A 22,282-nucleotide genomic window follows, 5' to 3' on the forward strand; every position below is an offset into this window, starting at 1 on the left:
TTTTATCTATGATCCGGACTCAACCGAGCTGTTCAGCAAGAACTGTTCACCTTCAATTTGAATCTCCCGCTCTTTGTCGATCTATTTTGCTTGTCGACATTCCTGTGTCGATAAAGACAAATTTACACTACTGTCCCATATTGTCGACATCCCATATTACCGACACTGTCGATATTTTGAGTTGTCGACAATATGGGACTATTTCAGTGTCGATCTTTTGGGATGTCGATAATCTGGGACCCCACGGTTGCGGTAATGGTGTTCCCTCAAGATATCTGACAGCTGACGTCATCGAAGGCTCTTCTGTTTCTGTACCTACCTTGAGTAAATAAAAATATCCACTACTTTTCTTTCTGCTTTGACGTATGCCAAGCCAATCTGTCAACAAACAAAAAAGCAACAAAACAAACCGCGCATCCAAGCCTAGCTACAGGGGTTTTTCGGTTGTAATTTATTAATATTCTTTAATAATAATGTGAGTTTTGTAATTAATATAGTTTCGGTTTTTATTCCAACCAAAGTTGTGCTTTAAATTGAAGAAAATTAAATTAAACCATTGTTTAGTATGTAGTAGTGAAAATAGGCCTATCTTCTGCCTATGCTGTAAGAATTGTTCTGTAAGCAATATGCAGGCTAAATGCTGTAGCTGCACCTAACCTTACTTTTCACTTGGCAATTGGCAGCAAAAGAACTGGATAAGTTGGGCCTGTCTGTCCAATTTTAGAGTTTAGACTTATAAAAATCAGCAAATATTGCACATAAGCATGAAAAATGCAGTTGCGAGCAATAGGCCTAGCTGTGAAGACAATTGGGTCAGGAGATTTAGTGTATCTGATCCATTCAAACACAATAAAGGGTTTACCCTGTATAAAATAACATCATTGGTAAGTATTGAACCACTGGATTAATTTTATCCATGTTCGGGGTACAGGTTCTTAACTGGGCTAAGCTAATATCGTTTCGTTTATCCTGACTAGGCCCTAAAGAAACATAAAGTCTTAAGGCAGGTTTTTCTAGCTGCGATATTCTGCTGTTGGTAAAAAAGCTTGAGTCCCACATCAACTACATAAATTGTGATTCCTGAAAGTATAAAATAGTTTAGACATACATATTTGAGTATTAGTGGAGAATAATCCACAGAAAAGAAGCTGCCAAATATAGTTGTAATTTTCTGCACCATCTCCCAAGAGTCAGGTATTGCTGTTCAGTTGCTGTCAGGAGCTGCCGAATCCAGCAGGGGCTGCGCCCTAAAAAAACTGCCACTTAAATAGTCGTACCAACATTCACAATTCAGCTGTATGTATTCAGCAGTTAGGAAAACCTGCCATTAGTCTGAAACAAAGCTACCTACATAAGTTAAGACACTTCTACAGTTCTGTAGGGTGGGGAAAGTTTTCTCAATTGTAAGACCAAAAAGGGGTAAAAATATCAAAAATTAATAGTTATTAGCCTATCTGGTTGTGCATAGGCTCTAAAGTTTGAACAAAAGTTGAAAAAATCTTTTTATCGGCAATTTTATAGTTTTTAAATATATATACAGTATATACTTACCATTTTTTATTTGTAGACACTAAGGAATTAATAAACAGAGGTTTTACCATTTTAAGCACATTGCCTTCGAGGGATTGCCTTACCATAATGAGGTTGATTTCCTCATTGAAGGAATCCTTCGTCCTTTCGTAACCCGAAAAGAAAATAGGCCAATCCTCGGTGTTAAGTCCCAATTATTATTCCCCTTCAATGGTATATAATCAACCCCTCAACCCCAATACACATTTTGGTTCTTTGGTATTATACGGAGGCCACCTTTATATAGCACGCTGCAGCGGTTATGTAGGATGGGTTGTCATAAATATGTGTGTAGGACTTTCCTCATTTCCTTATGAATCAAACGATACCAGATGAGTCATACTTTCCCCCACCTAACCAACAATACAAGTAGGCCAAGGTCAGGTCGTTGATCGGAGCGTGCGCATCACCTGTCACCGCCTGCATCTCTGGTATCGTTAGATTCATAATGAAACGAGGAAAGTCCTACAAACATACAGGGTGATTTGTACTCAGTGTGACAAAATTTTTTTGATGTAAGTACAAAGTAAATGAAGTGTGGTCATGCATATCAAATGTTCCAAGTCTCAAAATTAGCGTCCCAAGGAATTATTTTATGTTTTTCAAAAATAACCATGCTTTTAAACTTAATACAGCAATTTCTCAATTTCCTGTATATGGATTTGAGTAGATAATGTCATTTTCGTGTTCTACATTAAATTTTGAACAAGAATAATGGAAAATGACGGAGGATCAGTTGTAAAAACTCCATTGTAAATAGATTCAAAGATAAAAATTAAGATATTTGATAAAAATTTTAAAAACAATGTTCTATTGTATTTTTTACACCCTGTATACAAGAAAGTGTCGGAATGTGTTAAAAACTGCACCATTTTATAAGCTTTCCAACCATATGCTACACTATTGAGGTTTAGATATTTTTTTGTTTGTTTTAGTGGTTTGAATACCAGAAAACAGGGAACTTTTTACTGTTTTTACTGTTCAAGCTGAATCAAAAATACAACTTTTGCTTAAAATATGCCGACTTTCTATGTTTTAAATGTTAAAGACGCCATGTTTTGTAGTCTTCAAACCATTAAAGCGTACATAAGCAGACATAAACCTTAATAGTGTAGCATATCGTTGGAAAGCTTATAAAATGGTGCAGTTTTTAACATATTCCGACACTTTCTTGTTTACAGGGTGTGAAAAATGCAATAGACTATTGTTTTTACAATTTTTATTAAACATCTTAATTTTTATCTTTGACTCTATTTACAATGGAGTTTTTACAACTGATCCTCCTTCATTTTCTATTCTTGTTCAAAATTTAATGTAGAACACGAAAATTACATTATCCACTCAAATCCATATACAGGTAATTGAGAAATCGCTGTATTAAGTTTAAAAACATGGTTATTTTTGAAAAACATAAAGTAATTTTTTGGGAAGCTAATTTTTAGACTTGGAACATTTGATATGCATCATCACACTTCATTTACTTTGTACTTACACCAAAAAAATTTTGTCACACTGAGTACAAATCACCCTGTATATATGATAACCAAACCTAACATAACCTGCTATACAAAATATGAGCTTTAATAATGTTGACCCATGTTTTTTGGATGAATTGTTATGATGTTATTACAAATTAATTTTGTTGTAGCATTTTCCTTTGATTGAGTATACTTTTCTTTTGTGAGTAGGTAATTACCGTAAATGATTTTCTGCTCAGTATCGAGTCTTTTTATCTCCATTTTTGACTTTTGACAACTTACATGATATGGCTTTCAATTCAACGTAAATACAAGCCCATAGTAGGTACAGTAGAGAGTCGAAAATCTGAAACGTCAAAAATCTGAACGTCAAAAATCTGAAACGTCAAAAATCTGAAACGTCAAAAATCTGAAACGTAAAAAATCCAAACCGCTCCTGAGATTTTTAAAATATTGAATTAGCACAGAGACAACAGATGTTTTACAGTTTCGCTGGGAGCCAGTCTGTGTTTTATTCGTTTCCAATGTATAAGCTCTACATATTTTTTTCAAGAAACGAATTACAGTTATATAACGAAAATACCTAAGTACAAAAATCATTATTTTTATTTCATTCACTGTATCCTAGAACTGTATTTTTAAAACTGTAGCCTATGCCTAATCACGCGTCTATTAGGCATTTCTAGGCTAGGTTTGAAAATCCGAACAAATCGGTAATCTGATCTACCTAGGGTCCCAATTGGTTCGGATTTTTGACTCTCTACTGTAGGTACAAAATAATAGTGTTTATAAATTAACTTTTTTCTGCCTTTGCCTGCACTCTTTAACTTCTATGATGGTTGATCATAGACAAAACATCACATCTAATACCAACAGACAACATTATTTTTGCTATCTACATATACACACAAAGTGCCAATTACGTCACTATAATTGTAAGTTGTAGCGCTAGTTCCCCAGCTCCGTCTGACAGGACTTCTTGCTTGCTGGAGAATCAGCAACTAGAGCTGCTGGATCTCGCAGCGAGAACTAGCTGCTGAAACAAGCCTCGTGTGACGGGGGCATAAACGTATGCACAATCTGCTGTTAAAGTTTCATACGTACTACAGCTGTGCTGTTCACTAGTAACATGTAAATAAATACCATGCAACAGCACATAGGCGAACCCGTTATAACTTAATAGTAGACAAAGGTAAATTTGCTTATGAGGAATAAGCTGCAAGTAGTTACACCGATAGTGCCGCGCTGAGGTGATGCGCAACCGGAAGAACAATTCTGACTTCGTCCATTGTTTTTGTTACCGTATACTATCTGAAAGTGATTAAGCAGATTTTAGGTATTACATTTTGATATCAATAATTAAATTTGAAATAAGACTAGTACAATACGACAATTTTCTTGCTTTTTGGCAATATTTGCAGCCGATGCGCGACTGAAAGATCTTAACGTAACAATACCATTGTTTAAATATCAATTACTTATTGTCTTGTAAATTAAATTGATGACCGGTAGATAAAACCAATATTTTTACCCCATTTTGATCTTACAATTTAGCAAATTTTCCGAGGTAGGCTATTATGACTTGAAAAAAAATATTACTAACCCACCCCATTTTACACACAACCTTCACTGATATTCAGGTTTAAATTCACAGCATTGTGTTGATGTCATGAACAAATGTTATACCTACGGCAAAGAATGCATGTATTTTAATTTTTTATGATTTACAGGTGTACCCAAAAAAGTATCCTGAAGCAATCACTACAATTACCATATGGAAAAGATATAATGATTTTAAAAAGTTGCACAAAGAATTGAAAGCTCGCCATAAAAAACTTAACATCTCCGATGAATTTCCCTCATTTGTAAAGGCAAAATTTTTTAGTCGGTAAGATATTTTAACTTTTACTATTCACTCATTAAATATACACAAATCGACGTGTTTAATCATTTTTATTATATACATTTGGTAGGCAAGTACCCTGCACACTTAAACTCAGCCTAAATTAAATGTAAGTAATATTTCTCATGGTATTTAGAGGAAGAATGTTTCCATGCTGATTATAGTTTTATAATATTATTTTTTTGTTAATTGGGCCTCTCTCTGTACCTAAACTCAATAATTTTACGATGACTAAGCCATGGATATTTATTTAATTGATTTAGGCCTAAACGCTAAATCTAATAAAGCTTTAACTTTTAATTTAACTTTGAAAATATAGTTAAAAGTTGGGTTATTTTCACCAACATGGCTAAAAAGTTGATTATTAGTTAGCAGTTTACAGTTTACAACTCCTAAACGACACCTGCTACAGAAAAATGCACCTGCAAATAGTTTGAAGAACATAAAACTTTGCGTAGAATGCTTTTAAATTCATCAAGATTGGTTCAGCATCTTAACGGCAGTCGATTATTACAGTCAGGGCAATTTTACCAACTTGGCCAACAACGTTGATTCTGCCCTTTAAATGGATTATGAATGATTTTATAGTGATTCCATGGTAATCATCGAGAGGTTCATCCAAGAAGGGGTGAAGAGAGCATGCCCCTATGTAACTTTAAGTCTAATAATATTGTTGTCTGGGGTTCAACAAATTTGAAGATTCATCCTAACTTTCCTTTTAGTCAATCCAACTCTGGATTCTTTGCTCAGTTTTCAGCATATTCACACTATAAACTCCAGAGATACGGTGGGATCAAAACTAAATTCAGCTAATGGTTCCAGTGTTATGACCCATTTACTGTACTGAAAAGTGTTCCCTCATGTCAATCATCTCAGGAGTTGATGATAGCATCAACTGCTACAAAGCATATGAAAAAGGCACGGCTTGCATGACAACCGTTGACAGGCAAACCTTTAATGACCATAAAATGTGCAGAATGAAACAAAGTGGTGACCTTACGAGCTCGAGCTGTGAAGGCACCAGCAATGATCAAAGGAGAATCTGCCCCCATCAGTCAGCACTTGATTTTCCAGATGAAATCCAAGCCTCAGTTTGAATCCTACTTTGGGTTAAAATAGCTCCAACAATATTAGACTTAAAATTACATAGGGGCATGCTCTCTTCACCCCTTCTTGGATAAACCTAGCTGGATGATAACCATGGAATAAACCACTATCAACAAACTCATAAATCATTTAAAGCGCAGAATCAACGTTTTTGACCAAGTTGGTAAAATTGCCCTGACTTAAGCAAATTGACTGCCGTTAAGTGGCTGAGCCAATGTTAAAGAATTTAAAAGCACTCTACGCAAATGTGTATGATCTTCAAACTATTTGCAGGTACATTTTTCTGTAGCAGGTGTCGTTTAGGAGTTGTAAGCCGTAAACTGAACTAATAAATAATCAACTTTTTAACCATGTTGGTAGTAGTTCAATAGCCCAACTTTGAAAAGCTACAGCGGCTAAATGGCTTAGCCGATTTTGACCCATTTGGCACCAATAGATACATAATTTAATTCACTCAAAGAAACAACTGAACAACAATTTCAGTAGGGTCCGTCAATTAAGAGTTTTAAGCAAAAAACTGAAAAAATTGCAAGATTTTCATATTTTTTCGACCCCTAAAATTAGCAGACGTCAGAATCCATCGCAAACTCACAGCACTCTTATTGGGACCACCAAAAGGTATTAAAACACTTTCCAGCTTTAGACGATTTTTCGGGGAGCATACGTCTAATTTGCCTGGGCCTATTGTCAAAATTTTGAATTTCCCTTGCACCAGATAGTATCATCTGTTTAATCATTTAGGGCTACCTCACACAGTTGTATTTCGGTATTTCTATGCTTATTTCGCTGATAAAAATACAGGTATTAAATAGCAATTCCAACTAAACAGTACCATTGTCAAACCAAGACTGAACAAGAAAAATAGTGTGAGAACTGCAGGTTTGGGGAGCAACTTGTTGCCTAGTATGGCTGGTGCCGTAAGATACATGGAGGGCATATTTGTCCCTGTGGAAGTGTGTTGGAGCCCTAAGGAAGTTAAAAACAAAAATAGGGCTATGTCCATTTCTGGTAGTTTTATTCCTCCAAATTTCAGCTCAATTGGTCCAGTAGTTTTCACATGTTTGACCATCAGATAAACATCATACTTGTTTCATTTATGTATTTATTTTTATATCCTATACTCTAATACGAGCAATGTTTGCTTGTATGTATGCTTGCTTGCTTGCTTGCTTGCTTGCAGAAAGATCTCGAAAACGGCTCCGACGATTTTCTTCAAATCTTGTAAATAGTTTATTTTTGGCCTAAAAACAAGTTTCATGCAGTTAGAACTGCCAACAAAAATCTAATTACGTAGAAAAACGAAACTGAAAGTCACATTTTTTTAACATTAGTCTTATGGGTTGCTAAGTAACCATGTTGGTTGAATTAAATAACAAGGAAAAAGTAAACAAAAGACTTGAAGTTGTAGCACGTGTTCATAATAAACCAACTACCCACAGTAAACTAGCAAATTACAAATACAGTACAAAAGGAAAAACATCACTTGTTAATATTGAGCAAAGATTATACTTAAGATTACTCGAGACATTGTAGTCAAGGGTAGCAGTGCGAAGTCTAGGATCTGTTTATGACGAATACATTAAGGTATCTGCAATCCTAAAATGCTATGGGAAGGGAAGGAAACAGGTCCGTGACGTAGGAAGTAGTGAAGGAAGTAGAAAAGGCAATCATAAAATGCTATGGGAATAGAGGGAAACAGGTCCGTGACATAGGAAGTGATGAAGGAAGTAGTAAATGCGAGCAGTCCGGAGTGTAGGGACTGTTTATGACGATAAGATTAGGGTATCTGCAATCCTAAAATGCTATGGGAAGGGAGGGAAATAGGTCCGTGACGTAGGAAGTGGTGAAGGAAGTAGTCAAGGCGAGCTGTCCGGAGTGTGGGAACTGTTTATGACGATTAGATAAGGGTATGGGCTATCCTAAAATGCTATGGGAAGGGAGGGAAACAGGTCCGCGACGTAGGAAGTGGTGACGGAAGTAGTCAAGGCGAGTTGTCCGGAGTGTGGGAACTGTTTATGACGATTAGATTAAGGTATCAGCAATCTTTAAATGCAATGGGAAGGGAGGGAAACAGGTCCGCGACGTATTATGTGGTGAAGGAAGTAGTCAAGGCGAGCTGTCCGGAGTGTGGGAACTGTTTATGACGATTAGATTAATGTATCTGCAATCTTTAAATGCAATGGGAAGGGAGGGAAACATGTTTGCGACGTAGGAAGTGGTGAAGGAAGTAGTAAAGGCGATTAGTATGGAGCGTGGGAACTGTTTATGACGATTAGATTAACGTATCTGCAATTCTGAAATGCTATGGGAAGGGAGAAAAACAGGTCCGCTACGTTGGAAGTGGTGAAGGAAGTAGTCAAGGCGAGCTGTCCGGAGTGTGGGAACTGTTAATAACGATTAGATTAAGGTATCTACAATCTTAAAGTGCTATGGGAATGGAGGGAAACAGGTCCATGACGTAGGAAATGGTGTAGGACTTTGTAAAGGCGAGCCGTGTGGAGTTTGGGAACAGATTTATGTATCTCGGATACTAAGACTGCTTTCAGAGTGAACTAATGATTTTCTCCGAGCAAAGCTCGGTCCCCAGGTACTATTTGTTTAATACAGTAAGAATAATAAGATTATGTCTGCATGTTTAAGATACCTACACTATAAATACAATACTGAGTTCTGTCTTACCTTTGCGTAGGTTTGAAGCCGATGTTGTTGAAGAAAGACGCCAAGCAGCCTTCACTTTGTTGGATTATGTCGCTCAACACCCTTTGTTGTTCACATCTGATGTATTTGTGAAATTCTTTGAGGTACCGTAAGAATGTTTTTATATTTTAACCAAATGTTTAAATTAAGTACATCAATGTCTAGTTTCAAGACAATTGGGTATTCAAATGTGTATTGGAAAACTATGCCACATTGTCGAAATCGTTGTAATACGACAACATTTATTTAAACAATAACTTTCCTACTTAAAAATATTACGGTATACTGTAACTTTTCTCATAATCGAAGAAAATTACTTGCCTTGGGCTTAAGAATAATACAAAGTTTTTGAGAAAATTAAAAACAATATGATATCTGGGTTACTGTGATATCTTGCTCTTCATCATGCAATAGGTTTACATTCAGCTGATGAAATATCAACCTTTGATTCAGATGAGTTTCAGTCATACACTATAGTGTAACTTATTATAGCAACCCCCTTGGAAACTCTTTAGCGGAACTTAAATAGAAACCAATACAAAATATTATTAATACACAGTGATATAGCCATGTTTTGGCCCAATGACTTATACCTATCATAGGACATGAATACAGTTTATGATTCTAATTAGCATACTCAGGCCATTGATGCCACTACTTATTTTTATGTTTTGGTGACTATTGAATATTGGTATCAATACAACATTGTTATGGATCTCAATTGACAAGTTTCATAAAGATCTTTGGTTTGTTTAATTTAGAAATTTATTGCTTCTGTATGTTGGAAAACATACTTTAACTGAATCATGAAAGTATTTTTAGTACAACCTTTATAGGTTTGTATGTTTACAATCCCAAAGGAAAGGCGGCGCGGTTTATCATTGTCATAAAAATTTTAAAAAATGTATTAAAATGTTTAACTTAGAATATCAAATATCTATATCTATAAAGAATTATTTGATTTGATATAATACGTGAAGCCGATTTTTGTGATTACTACTCCTCCATTATTTGTGGACCAATTTCAACGTTTGAGGTGTCAAAAAATTTGTCTCAATTTGTAGTTTTTCTATAAGGTTTTAGATTATACGGGTACAAGGCGCTCTAAAGGTTGAATTGAAACCCTTCTTTTGACAAACGTTTCTGCCTTGATGAGTGACTGACCAGATGTTTTGTCTCAGAGCGGTTATACTGTGGACAGTGAGACAGGGAATGTCAGCAACTCAGCTGCAACAAGGTCTTCTTCTCCTTTGATATTTACAAACTCCAAACATGATCCTGATACTGGGTAAGCTATTCTATTCAACATTTACCAATTTGAGAATAAGATTATTATGTACAAGGATAGGGATCAGCTAGCTTACCTGGTAGATAGAGTCCAGATTAGCCTTGATTACACATAAAACACATGACACAACACAGAAAAACTTAATATTTCGTCCCAGTTAGGGACTTCATCAGAAGGGAGAAGAAAGAAAACTGGCAGTTACAGTTCAAATTCAAAAGTTCCACAATAGTGTTGCCAACTGTTGTTTAAAATTACTGTTGTTATGTACATCTATATACACATATACTTCTATATATACATATGGTGGTTGATTTTTATAAAAATGAAGCTAGCTGAGGGAATGGTTGGGTGAATTATCTGATGTTAAGGTTAGGAGGGTTTCTGGAATCAGTGATGTATTGGTAGGCTAGTTCCCACCTTCTGAGTAGGGAGCTGTTACATTGGTCTTTGGGGAGGGATTTTATGGCTTTTGTGGTGAAACATGTATCAAAGTCTAAGTTGTGGTTTGCTGCATGTATTGCAATGGGTTTGTATTTGTTTGTTTTAACATCCTGTCTATGTCCATTCATCCTTTTCCTAAGAGTTTGGGTGGTTAGGCCTATACAGGGTGAGTTTCTACTTAGCGTGTTAACTTCGCCAGTAGGTTCTACTCACTAAAAGGAACAAAAAATGTTCTATAAACCCATGTCCGGTTTTCAACCGTTTGGCTGTAATAGGGGATTTTGTGTTTTTCTTATTTTATTAGACTTTGCTCCACAATTTATGTAATAAAAACTTAACCAATTACTTTAGAGAGTTATAGTTAAAATCATTGGAAAGAATATTAAATTTGCTATAAATTAAAGGTTTCATTCAACAATTATACCATTACATAGTCCACGTTATATCCAAAATAAAGTAAAAATGTCATTAAATGAATTAATTACGAAAATGTTCATGAGCCCACTTTGATACATAAACCTGCATTTATGCAATGTTGATTTGCATAAAAAACTTGGTCATTTAATAATCTTTCAAATGATATCCTATTCAATACTATTATTGATATAATGCAGTGAGAAATTACTAATAAACTACAATAAAACACGGTTTACAGATTTTGTTTTTGCACAGTTTTACTGTTGATAATAATTACTGTATACTCCATGTTGTATTTTATTGAACAATCTGATAAGATTTGTACATTATTTTAACTTTTAAATATTTATTAAAATTATCTGAATTAATAAAATGTATAAACTAAAGGTATTTCACATTTTCAAAGATGTAGTGTGTTTGATTCTTAAATGCTGTATAATTAGTTTTACCTTGTGCTTGATTAAGTCAGCTTTTATTGATTTGTCATCTATAGCTAGATAACTCAGCTGCTTAAACATACCTTGTTGAGTAATTTGCTGTTTTAACTTTATATTTCCAAGTCAATTAAGAGTTTTTCAACATTTATTAAAATATGGAGCCTTTTACCAATCAAGAGTATGCCAACATGATGAATACAGTAATTATTATTAACAGTACAAACTGTGTCAAAACAAAATCTGTAGACCGTGTTTTATTGTAGTTTATTAGTAATTTCTCACTGGTTTATATAAATAATAGTATTGAATAGCATATCATTTGAAAGATTATTAAATGGCCAAGTTTTTTATGCATTTCAACATTGCATAGATGAAGGTTTATGTATCAAAGTGGGCTCAAGAAAATTATCCTAATTAATTAATTTAATGACATTTTTACTTTATTTTGGATATAACGTGGACTATGTAATGGTATAATTCTTGAATGAAACCTTTGATTTATTGCAAATTTAATATTCTTTCCAATGATTTTTAACTATAACTCTCTAAAGTAATTGGTTAAGTTTTTATTACATAAATTGTGGAGCAAAGTCTAATAAAATAAGAAAAACACAAAATCCCCTATTACAGCCAAACGGTTGAAAATCGGACATGGGTTTATATGAACTTTTTTGTTCCTTTTAGTGAGTAGAACCTACTGGCAAAGTTAACACGGTCAGTAGAAACTCACCCTGTATATTGAGCTTGACAGAGTTTGCATTGTAGTTGGTAGATCAGGTTTTCGCTATTGCATGTTATGTGGTCTTTTATTTTGTACTCTTTGTTGTAGGATGTGCTGGTGAAGGTTTCTGCAGGAATGTTGATGCCACAGGTCTTGCATTTGGTTTCATTGCATGGGTAGGAACCTGGGGGCAGTCTTGGAGGTGGTTCAACAGACGGGTCGGGTAACTTGGGATGGACAAGGATGGTTTTTAGATTGGCAGGTTGTCTGTAGACTATGGTGGGGGGTTTTTGGAAGAGATCTTTGGTCTGGGTGGAGCTTCGAAGCATGTTGTAGCCGGTTCTCAAAAGGTTATTGAGCCTGTTGAGACCTGGGTGGTAAGTAGTCACCAGGTTGACATCGTAGGTGGTTTTGGTTGAGACCTGGTTATTGATGAAAACCAAATGCAAGACCTGTGGCCTCAACATTCCTGCAGAAACCTTCACCAGCACATCGTACAACAAAGAGTACAAAATAAAAGACCACATAACATGCAATAGCGAAAACCTGATCTACCAACTACAATGCAAACTCTGTCAAGCTCAATATATAGGCCTAACCACCCAAACTCTTAGGAAAAGGATGAATGGACATAGACAGGATGTTAAAACAAACAAATACAAACCCATTGCAATACATGCAGCAAACCACAACTTAGACTTTGATACATGTTTCACCACAAAAGCCATAAAATCCCTCCCCAAAGACCAATGTAACAGCTCCCTACTCAGAAGGTGGGAACTAGCCTACCAATACATCACTGATTCCAGAAACCCTCCTAACCTTAACATCAGATAATTCACCCAACCATTCCCTCAGCTAGCTTCATTTTTATAAAAATCAACCACCATATGTATATATAGAAGTATATGTGTATATAGATGTACATAACAACAGTAATTTTAAACAACAGTTGGCAACACTATTGTGGAACTTTTGAATTTGAACTGTAACTGCCAGTTTTCTTTCTTCTCCCTTCTGATGAAGTCCCTAACTGGGACGAAATATTAAGTTTTTCTGTGTTGTGTCATGTGTTTTATGTGTAATCAAGGCTAATCTGGACTCTATCTACCAGGTAAGCTAGCTGATCCCTATCCTTGTACATAATAATCCTAATCAGCCAATTGGCCTTTCCTTAACTCCTAACCAATTTGAGAATAAAACAAAGATATCAAGTATTATGGATTTTAACAATCATTTTCTCTAACAATCTTTAAGTCTAAACAGATGTTAAGAGTAGCCATTGTGATTGTTCACAGCCAGCCTCCAGGACCGGGCAGCTCTGATGATGAACACACCAGCTTTACCACTGACACAGACTCCATCAGCTCTCCTGTACAGGTACTTGGCCTGTTCATATCTATCAATCAATTCAATAAAAAATAAGTCATATATACATTAGGCTTACCGCACCCCTTAAAGTAGAAAAAATCACTTGAACAACAAAGATGTGATTGTTACTCAAACGTAAAACTGATCAGATGACACATGTCAAATTATGAAGAAACATGATCATGTATGAAATTCTAGGAGATTTTACTAGATATCGCAAATCTAAAGCTTTGTCTCACTACACAGTGACCACCATAGCAGTTCGACTAATAGTCTTCCAAGTTAAGACATTGACTATTCTAGAGGTTAAATACCTTGTTGCCAACGTAATCCTTGGTTTTTCTGAATGGCGACCGGTTTCAACAATCTTAAGGTGTCATTGTCAAGCCTTATTCGTGTGGTTGTCTCTCCTAAGAGGTCATCAAAAGTCTTCAAAACACACACACACACACACACATACAGAGACACAAACATAAACATCCGTTTTTACCAGGAAATACTGTTTGGCCATACAACTAATGATGACGGCGTGGCTGCAGGTTTAGGTTGCAGGTCTAGACTGTGACCGCCAGGTCTAGCCTGAAGTAATGTCAAAAACACACACACACACACACATACACACACACACACACACACACAGACACAAACATAAACATCCGTTTTTACCAGGAAATACTGTTTGGCCATACAACTAATGATGACGGCGCGGCTGCAGGTTTAGGTTGCAGGTCTAGACTGTGACCGCCAGGTCTAGCCTGAAGTAATGTCAAAAACACACACACACACACACATACACACACACACACACACAGACACAAACATAAACATCCGTTTTTACCAGGAAATACTGTTTGGCCATACAACTAATGATGACGGCGCGGCTGCAGGTTTAGGTTGCAGGTCTAGACTGTGACCGCCAGGTCTAGCCTGAAGTAATGTCAAAAACGATCCCTGGCTAGAGCCTAGCGTACTAGGACAAACAAATATATAGATCGTACTAAAAAATGTAATCCCCTTACCTGAATTTAAAAGAAATGAATTTGTGTACGGTAAATGAAGTTTTGTTTCTAAAATGAATTATGGATGTGTCACTAATTCATACAGCAGATCTTAAGAATTACATTATTCTCTTGCACTTTCTCTTCCCGTTTGAAGCACAGGTAGTAACAGTAGCTTATTATCAAACTATTTTGAGTAAAATGTTAAAAATTAGTGGAGACATGAACCAGCCAGCCCCAGGGTTGCCACCATAGTTTAGGGGAAAATTGGGACATGGCCCGGCAGAATCGGGATGGGTGGCAACGCTGGCCAGCCCTCACAACCATAGATGTCCCAGTCTTATACAATCTGTATATGTTGTATAGCCTACACTGTGCGAGAGTCCACAGGACCTGTCAGTGGAAGAGGAGACATGGAGCAGCCAGCCCTCACAACTACAGCAATCCCAGTCCCAGACAACACTTAGTAGCCTTGCCTCTGTAGAAAGTCTCTTCTCTAGAAGAATTCAATCGTTCAAAAACCGCTTCATTGGTGTCAGCTCTGAAGGAAATGATAATCGAAACAAAGGTGATTTTACTCTTTTCTTAAAACTAATTCCTAAATATATCTTCTTTTACTCTTATGTTATTTTAAGTAAGGTGTCAGTATAAAATCTGTAGTATTTTTAAGAGAGGCTATATTTTTTATTTAACCTCTACGTAGTTTTCTGTTTAAAAATTAGGTAAATGGTAGAAAGTGAACATAGTTGAAAGTAACCAACCAAACCTCCTATACTACACACACCACCATTGTTTACCTCAAGCAGTCAGCCTACGTTGTGCTGAGGGACGTGATGGGGCGGAAATGCTTGGGTATTTGTATCATTATAATTGCAGCTTTTTACCGGGTCTGACTTAGGGGAGGTACGATTGAGGCATTAGCTCAAAATTCCTCCGTGAACAGCGCTGTAGTAGAGAGCATTTTGGCAATGAAGGTTTACTAATCGCAAAAATAGTTCTGTTCATAAAATAAAATTATAAATGCATCAAATTCAATTTTATAATTTTTTTATTATAAAATTACTATTATAACCTAACCGAACTAACCAAACTTGCTGATAATGAATTAATATAACAAAAGTTCATTAATAGAAAAAATAATTCTGTTCATTAAATAAAACTAGAAATTGCTCAATTAAAATTTTATAATGTCTTAATAATAAAATTAAACTGTCATAACCGAACCAAACTTGCTGATAATGAAAAAATCTTAGTCAAAAAGTTAGTGCCACCAGCGGGATTCGAACCCGGGACTCTCAGCATGTCAGCCCGGCACGCTAACCACTAGACCACCGAGGCCATGGCTGCAAACTGTATTGTTATGGTAATGGTGTTCCCACAGCTAATGAGAAGCCCACAGCTGTCATCGTAAGCTCATCTATACCTCCCCTGAGTAAATACCCTTTTTACCCATATGCAACAGCTGAGAACTAAAAATAAGAAAATTCAAGTCTAGTCAACCAGTTAGGCTACTATAGGACACATTATAGAACCACCATTGAACATAAGCTAAACACTTCTTTTTACAAACTTTTGCTTGTTTTAAATCATTTGTCTGGTAAAACTGTCAACAACTTACAACGTAAACTTTTCATTGAAAATTTACAGAAGGAATCTTTCTCTAAACATCAGATTGGTATTTGATTGATAGTGTTTGTAGTAAAGCGTTGGATAAAGTTCCAATGTTGCACAAAACTGGATTTTAAACTAGAGACATTATCAAAGCAAATGAATACAGGAAAGCGAGTTTTAGGAGGATTATGCTATGTTTTTCCTGCAGTAGGCTATGTAAATTGCCATTGTCACTGACAGAAAGAAATTGAGATAATACTCTTTTTGATTTTCTTATGCTATAAAACATGAAAATGACAAAAAATTCATAATTTTAATGGAATGTACAGAAAAAAAAAACTGTTTTTTTTAGACTATACCAGTACTATCTGTGTATTTTTGACAGAGGCGGAGACATCAAGATACTGGACAGAGGCACAGAAAGTGATCTCAACTGCAGAAGAGAGAGAGAGACTCGGTGACCACCAGGAAGCCTTCAACTGTTACAAGGCAGCCATAGCACAGCTGCTCAGTGGAGTACAAAGTTAGCAAATCACTCTGTGTAATTGAGCTTTGGAATTTACTTTTTTACATTTTTCTAATAAATATTATCAATCTTACAATAGATATAGGGAAGGTCACTATAGTCCGTTCATAAAATTTAGGCGGTTTAAGGGGATGTCACCCCACTACTTTTTTCTGCTTAATGTATGTTGGCAGTTGATTGAGGTCTTGTCAAATCTCTGTTGAGCTATGTTTTAAAGGTAGGATCAAGAGGGGATAGATTTCTTCCCCTAAAACCACCTAAATTGTGTGAATGGAGTATAAAGTGAATAATCAAGGTCAATAAAATATGTTCTCAAAATATATTGCAAAATTTTTATTCAATTATTATTCTTTAAATTAAATAAATATATAGGATGGAGAGGACACAGCTAACTCACCTGATGTAAGGTTGCAGACGAGTCAAAGAACACATAACAACACACTCATAATAATACTTGATCTTGATATTTCGCCTCTTTCACAGGCTTCTTTAGAAGTAGGCCTAGATAGCAGTTACAAAAACAACAGTTTGTTCTTTAATTATTATTCTCTAAATTATTTTTCATGAGAATTGATTCAGATACAGTGAACGAAGTATTTTTTTCCACTACAGTTTTAGAACCAGTTTTTTTTCTGGCAGATAGGCTACTAAACTGGCATCAAGGCCAGTTAAATAGAATGGTTATACGGTACAAAAAATAATAAAGACTAGGGATGGACGGGTCCCAAAATTTTGGGAAAAAATATTCCCGATTTTCAGGACGGGATTACAATTTGATTCGGGAATTTTTCGGGACAGGATTTGATCCGATCGTCGGCGATTTTGCCACTTGGCGAGTGAGGATGACGCCGCTATCGCGAGAGATGTTCACGATAGTTCCGCGAACGCAGGAGGCGAAGTCATTTCGACGAACGTGCCGTGACCGCAGAGTCATACCGACGATCCCGCCGAGACCGTGAGTCATAACGACGATTGCACCGTGACCGCGGAATCATACCGACGATCATGCCGTGACCACGGAGTCATACGGACGATCACACCGTGACCGCGGAGTCATACCCGACGATCACGCCGTGACCACGGAGTCATAAAGACGTTCGTACCGCGACCGCGGAGTCATACCGACAATCATGCCGTGACCGCGATTACTATACCTGTAAATTTTTACCCATTTTTTTGGTTTTTATAGATCAGTGCCACAAATGGTAAAATTGATTTTGTTTGCATTTTTTGGTAACTGCAATACTCAAGACTTTTTTTTATGCACAGGAAAAAATCGTGTCCCATTCCCGTCCCGTCCCGAACTAAAAATTCAATCCCGTCCATCCCTAATAAAAACCTGTTAACATGTAAAAAAATCACTAAATGAATAAAGTTTCTATGATACCAAACCTTTCAAAGTGATAAGATAAAGTGATATACATTGCACAGCTCAAGGGAATAATTTGCACTTGACTAAGACATGAGTGGTAGCTGAGAGCTAATATGCAGGTATGAGGAGTTGTCAAAATGTACGATGTGCAGTGTGCTAAAAAAATAAATGGAGTACAGTCAAGTGCAGGTGCCTAAAACCTGGCAGGTATCTTCTGAGTACAGTAGAGGTGGAAAAAAGGTTGTCACAACGTACTCTCCACAATGTACAGTACATTGAAGTAAATTTGAGATAGTATATAAAACATATTTTTTTCTTTCTTTCTATCAACATTTTCTTTTTTACTTCTTCATAAATTACTAGCAGAGCACCCGTCCTCCATACGGGGTTGGCATATAAGTATAAAACGCTTATTGACTCAAGCTTTGAGTTTGCAATGGGGGAGGACACAGTTTGGTAAAATTTGGTTCATAAATTTATGGTATGATATAGTATAGCCTAACACATCTACCATTTCCATAATGTTCAACCATTGCACCTAAACAATAGAAAAAATATATTATCAAACATTCGCACAATATCACAAATTATTCATTAAATTAAAAACTCAAACCTAACTGTAAACAATCCTATTTGACAGTTCTCATCGTGTATCACAGCTTTTTGTTGCTGCTTAGTTCAAATTAGCTGTTGTCATATATGCACAAACAAAATAATAATAGTGCTGCACCCTGTTGGGAAACCTTATAATTTTTTAATGCTATTGAATATTATAGAACCAACTTGTAAAGTTGAAACAGCTGACTAAATTCTTTAATTCCCTTTAAATATGAATACTCATAAGGTTAACATGGGGTACTACAGAGCCACTGGGGCGGAGCCCGAAAGGATTTTTGAGATAAGAATATGCCTAAATGTTAATAGGGAATGTGAGCCATCATCATGCCAAATTTCAGCCCAATCCATCCAGTAGTTTATGCATGATTGAGCAACACACAAACATACACACAAACTCACAAACTTTCAGATTTATAATATTAGTAAGATATGTATTTTGGATTTTTGCTATAACCATCTGATTCAGAGTGGTAAACACTTCTATTTGTTATTGTTTGTTTGTTCTTGAAGAAGGCTAATGCCGAAATATAGAACTTTTTTTTAAAAGTGTGTGATAAGTTTATTTTGGAAAATGATTTAGCCGTTTGGCAATATTATAAAGAAACAATGTACAGTACAGTCGGCTACACTAAATGCTACTAGATTATCCTCAGGGAAAGTTGAATAACAGAGAAAGGTGGATAATTGAAGTCAGATAATGAAGAGTCTATTGTAATACTAGGGTTGCTTTCAGAGAGGTGAAAGCCAGTTGAGCGGAACAAACGTGATTTGATATTTGTATAAGTAACTAAATGTAAAAAAGTCAATAGATATACTAATGTTTGTTTTATTGATACAAATTATAATAATTCAAATTTGTTTTAACTACATCTTGTTATTCAGATACCTCGCCAGAAGTGAATATGGTAGTTTTGACCAGAAAAATATTACAGTAGTTGGAATCTGATATTAACATCCATAAAGGGCATTCAAGTATAAAAAAGAAAGGAAATTTAACATTCAAATTCAACTGTAGCCTAGAACAAAAACATTGGACTTCATTTTTCACCCTTACAATCAGTTAAAGTATTTAAGTAAAGTAAACGAGTATTAAAGTATAATATCAGGAGGGGAAATTTGACATTTAAATTCAACTGTGCCACATAACATTGGTCTTCATTTCAACCATTGCAATCAGTTAAACTCAGCTTTCTTTGCTGGAAATAGTTTATGATTGTTAATACCAAGTATTCTTGATGGAGGATATGATTGTAATGTAACTGGAATGTAGGTCTTCTACCATTATTGGGACGATTTAAGGTCCAAATCCAAATGCTCTTTTCTTTTGGTCTGTATGTAGTAATGTAGTAATGTAGTAATTTGCTAGTATCATTGACTTTATATAAAGTCAATGCTAGAATACTGTAGATGGTTTGTTAAGACCATAATGCAAGCATTTTTGAAATCGTTTCCCTGTTTAACCAACTATTCCAAAAAATAAAAAAATAATATGGTGCAACAGAAATAAATAAACCGATCACCTACCTATAACCTACACTTTACCTTCCTAATCTAACGTTACTTCACACTTAATGTAGTCACGAATACTCATAAACCCCGACCTACCTCCCCACATGCCTAAATTAGATCAGGGTTCAATCTGCGTTTTATTAATAAGTGTAATAACTTACTGTATCGTCGATGTAATTCAACATAATATAACCTGTAAGGTATTATCGGATTAAATATCGATTTCAATGCGGTTCGATATATCGCTTATTAAATCCTTATTTCTAACATTGACTGTTTCTAATCAGCTGGCAACACAAATAGGTGCCCAAGAGTAAGTCGAGTAGTCACTGCGATATGCTCCGCGCATTGAGAAAGTAGTTCCGTCTATTTTCGCAATTTGTAGTGAAGTCCGCTCCTTAAAAAATGTTTTAACGGTATTTTCTTGTTTATTAAGATCATAGGAATGATTTTAAAACGTTTAAAAGAAAAGTCTAGAAAGTTCAGAAATACCTTATGATTCTCTTGTTTACATTTTTCTTGTAAACAAAAAACTGTCATATGGCTACTTTAGTACCATAAGCCTAATGTTAAAAATTGGAAATTTTAAGTTCGTTTTAAATTGCATTAGCATTATCTAATTGAAATTTGTTTGTTTAAAAACCATCTCACTATTAGTCTAAGTAATTTTGTTAAGTTTGGCTGAAATGCGTTCAGGCGTTATTGAGTGATGTTTCTCTATTTGTTGATCCCAAAGAGCTTCGCTCGATAAAAGTCAGTCTATTCCAATTATTTTATGACAATTAACAGTCATACACAAACTAAATTGGCTCTGTTAAAATTCTAACGTTACCTATTAGTTTTTGCAAAGGATGTACTATACTGTACTGCATTGAATTTAACATCAATAAACAGTTAAGTATTGTATGGATAAAACAATTTTTAAATGATCTATACATTAACAGACATTGGGTGTTTTGCTAGCCTAGTGGTTGGCGTCTCGGACTTCGGTGAGGGAGAGACGGGTTCAATTCCCAGCACATCGACTAAATATTTATTCTTCTCATTGACATCTCGTAAAATGCCACTGATGTAGATGTAGAAAATAAAAACAAAAAACCAATACATCTAGTGATGGGTCGGTACCACTTTTACAAAGTCGGTACTGGCACAGGTTCATAGCCAAAATCGATTCTCGGTTCTCGGTTCCGGTACGTTCAGTACCTTATTTTAAATTTTTACTTTTTAGGATAGCCAACTTTATTTTTTTTTTTTAACAGAATATCAATATTTCAATTTTACAGTATTTTGTATTAGAATAGGTTGGTCATACAAAACTTAAGGGATTATGAAAATAAAACTTATTTGTAAAAAGAAACACACTTAAATAACCGAACACATTCAAATCAAAATAATATAGAGTGTAGCTGAAGGGTTAAAAATAATTGATGAAATTGGTGATTGGTCGATACCAAAATTATTCAATTCTCGATACCGATACCTAAAAAAACAATTCTCAATACCAATACCATTTTTTAAATAGTTTTACCAAGTTTTGTCAATTACTGAAACATCATCACTGTTTTTCATGGTCGCGGCAAGGTCATGAACATCTTCTGCGGCCGTGAAGACATCATCATAAACTCCTGCGATCAGGGAAACGTCTTCATCGTCGTCCGCGATTTCGGAAAAATCATGAACATGTCTTGCGGCCATGTAGTCGTCATAATCGTCTCCCGGTATAGCAGCAACGTCATCGTCGTTGTCCGCGATCGCGGCAAAATCATCTCCCGCGGCCTTGTAAACATCATCATTGACTCCCGCAGTCCCAGAAACTTCATCATCGTCTTGTGCCATTGCGGCAAAATCATTAACATCTCCTGCGGCCATGTAGACATCATCGTCGTCTCCCGGAATTGCGGTAACGTCATCATCGTCGTCCGTGATCGCGATTACGGCAAAATCATCTCCCACGGTCATGGAAACGCCATCGTCGTCTTGCGCGGTGGCGGCAATATCGGTAATTTTCCGGTATTACCGGTGATGGGTTTCAGTACCGGTACCGACATTTCTCCATCGGTTCTCAGTTCTATTTGGCGTGAAGTACCGACCCATCACTAATCATAATGAACGTTTCTAGTACCACAATTTTATATCAGATTATTCAAATTGGATCCTGTCAAGTTACAAGTTGTACAAGTATTGTTTGGTATAATAAGAAAAATATATGTACTTAGAAT

At 35.7% G+C, this 22,282-nt stretch overlaps 1 protein-coding gene across 1 annotated transcript in view; it reads left to right on the plus strand.

Annotated features, from left to right (window-relative positions):
- Positions 1-415: 415 nt before the first annotated feature.
- LOC128984182 (ribosomal protein S6 kinase delta-1) overlaps positions 416-22,282 on the plus strand; it is a 71,869-nt gene continuing 50,002 nt past the window's right edge. Inside the window, exons 1-7 of the mRNA XM_054403477.1 lie at positions 416-884; positions 4,778-4,935; positions 8,747-8,858; positions 9,936-10,042; positions 13,357-13,438; positions 14,794-14,995; positions 16,424-16,561. Coding sequence (XP_054259452.1) covers positions 765-884; positions 4,778-4,935; positions 8,747-8,858; positions 9,936-10,042; positions 13,357-13,438; positions 14,794-14,995; positions 16,424-16,561 — 919 coding nt within the window. The 5' untranslated portion in view covers positions 416-764. The remainder of the gene's footprint in view (positions 885-4,777; positions 4,936-8,746; positions 8,859-9,935; positions 10,043-13,356; positions 13,439-14,793; positions 14,996-16,423; positions 16,562-22,282) is intronic.

Source organism: Macrosteles quadrilineatus, unplaced genomic scaffold (genome assembly GCF_028750875.1).
Source record: "Macrosteles quadrilineatus isolate MER2022 unplaced genomic scaffold, UCM_ALF_1.0 Scaffold_2__2_contigs__length_208266976, whole genome shotgun sequence".
Taxonomy (NCBI): Eukaryota; Metazoa; Arthropoda; class Insecta; order Hemiptera; family Cicadellidae; genus Macrosteles; species Macrosteles quadrilineatus.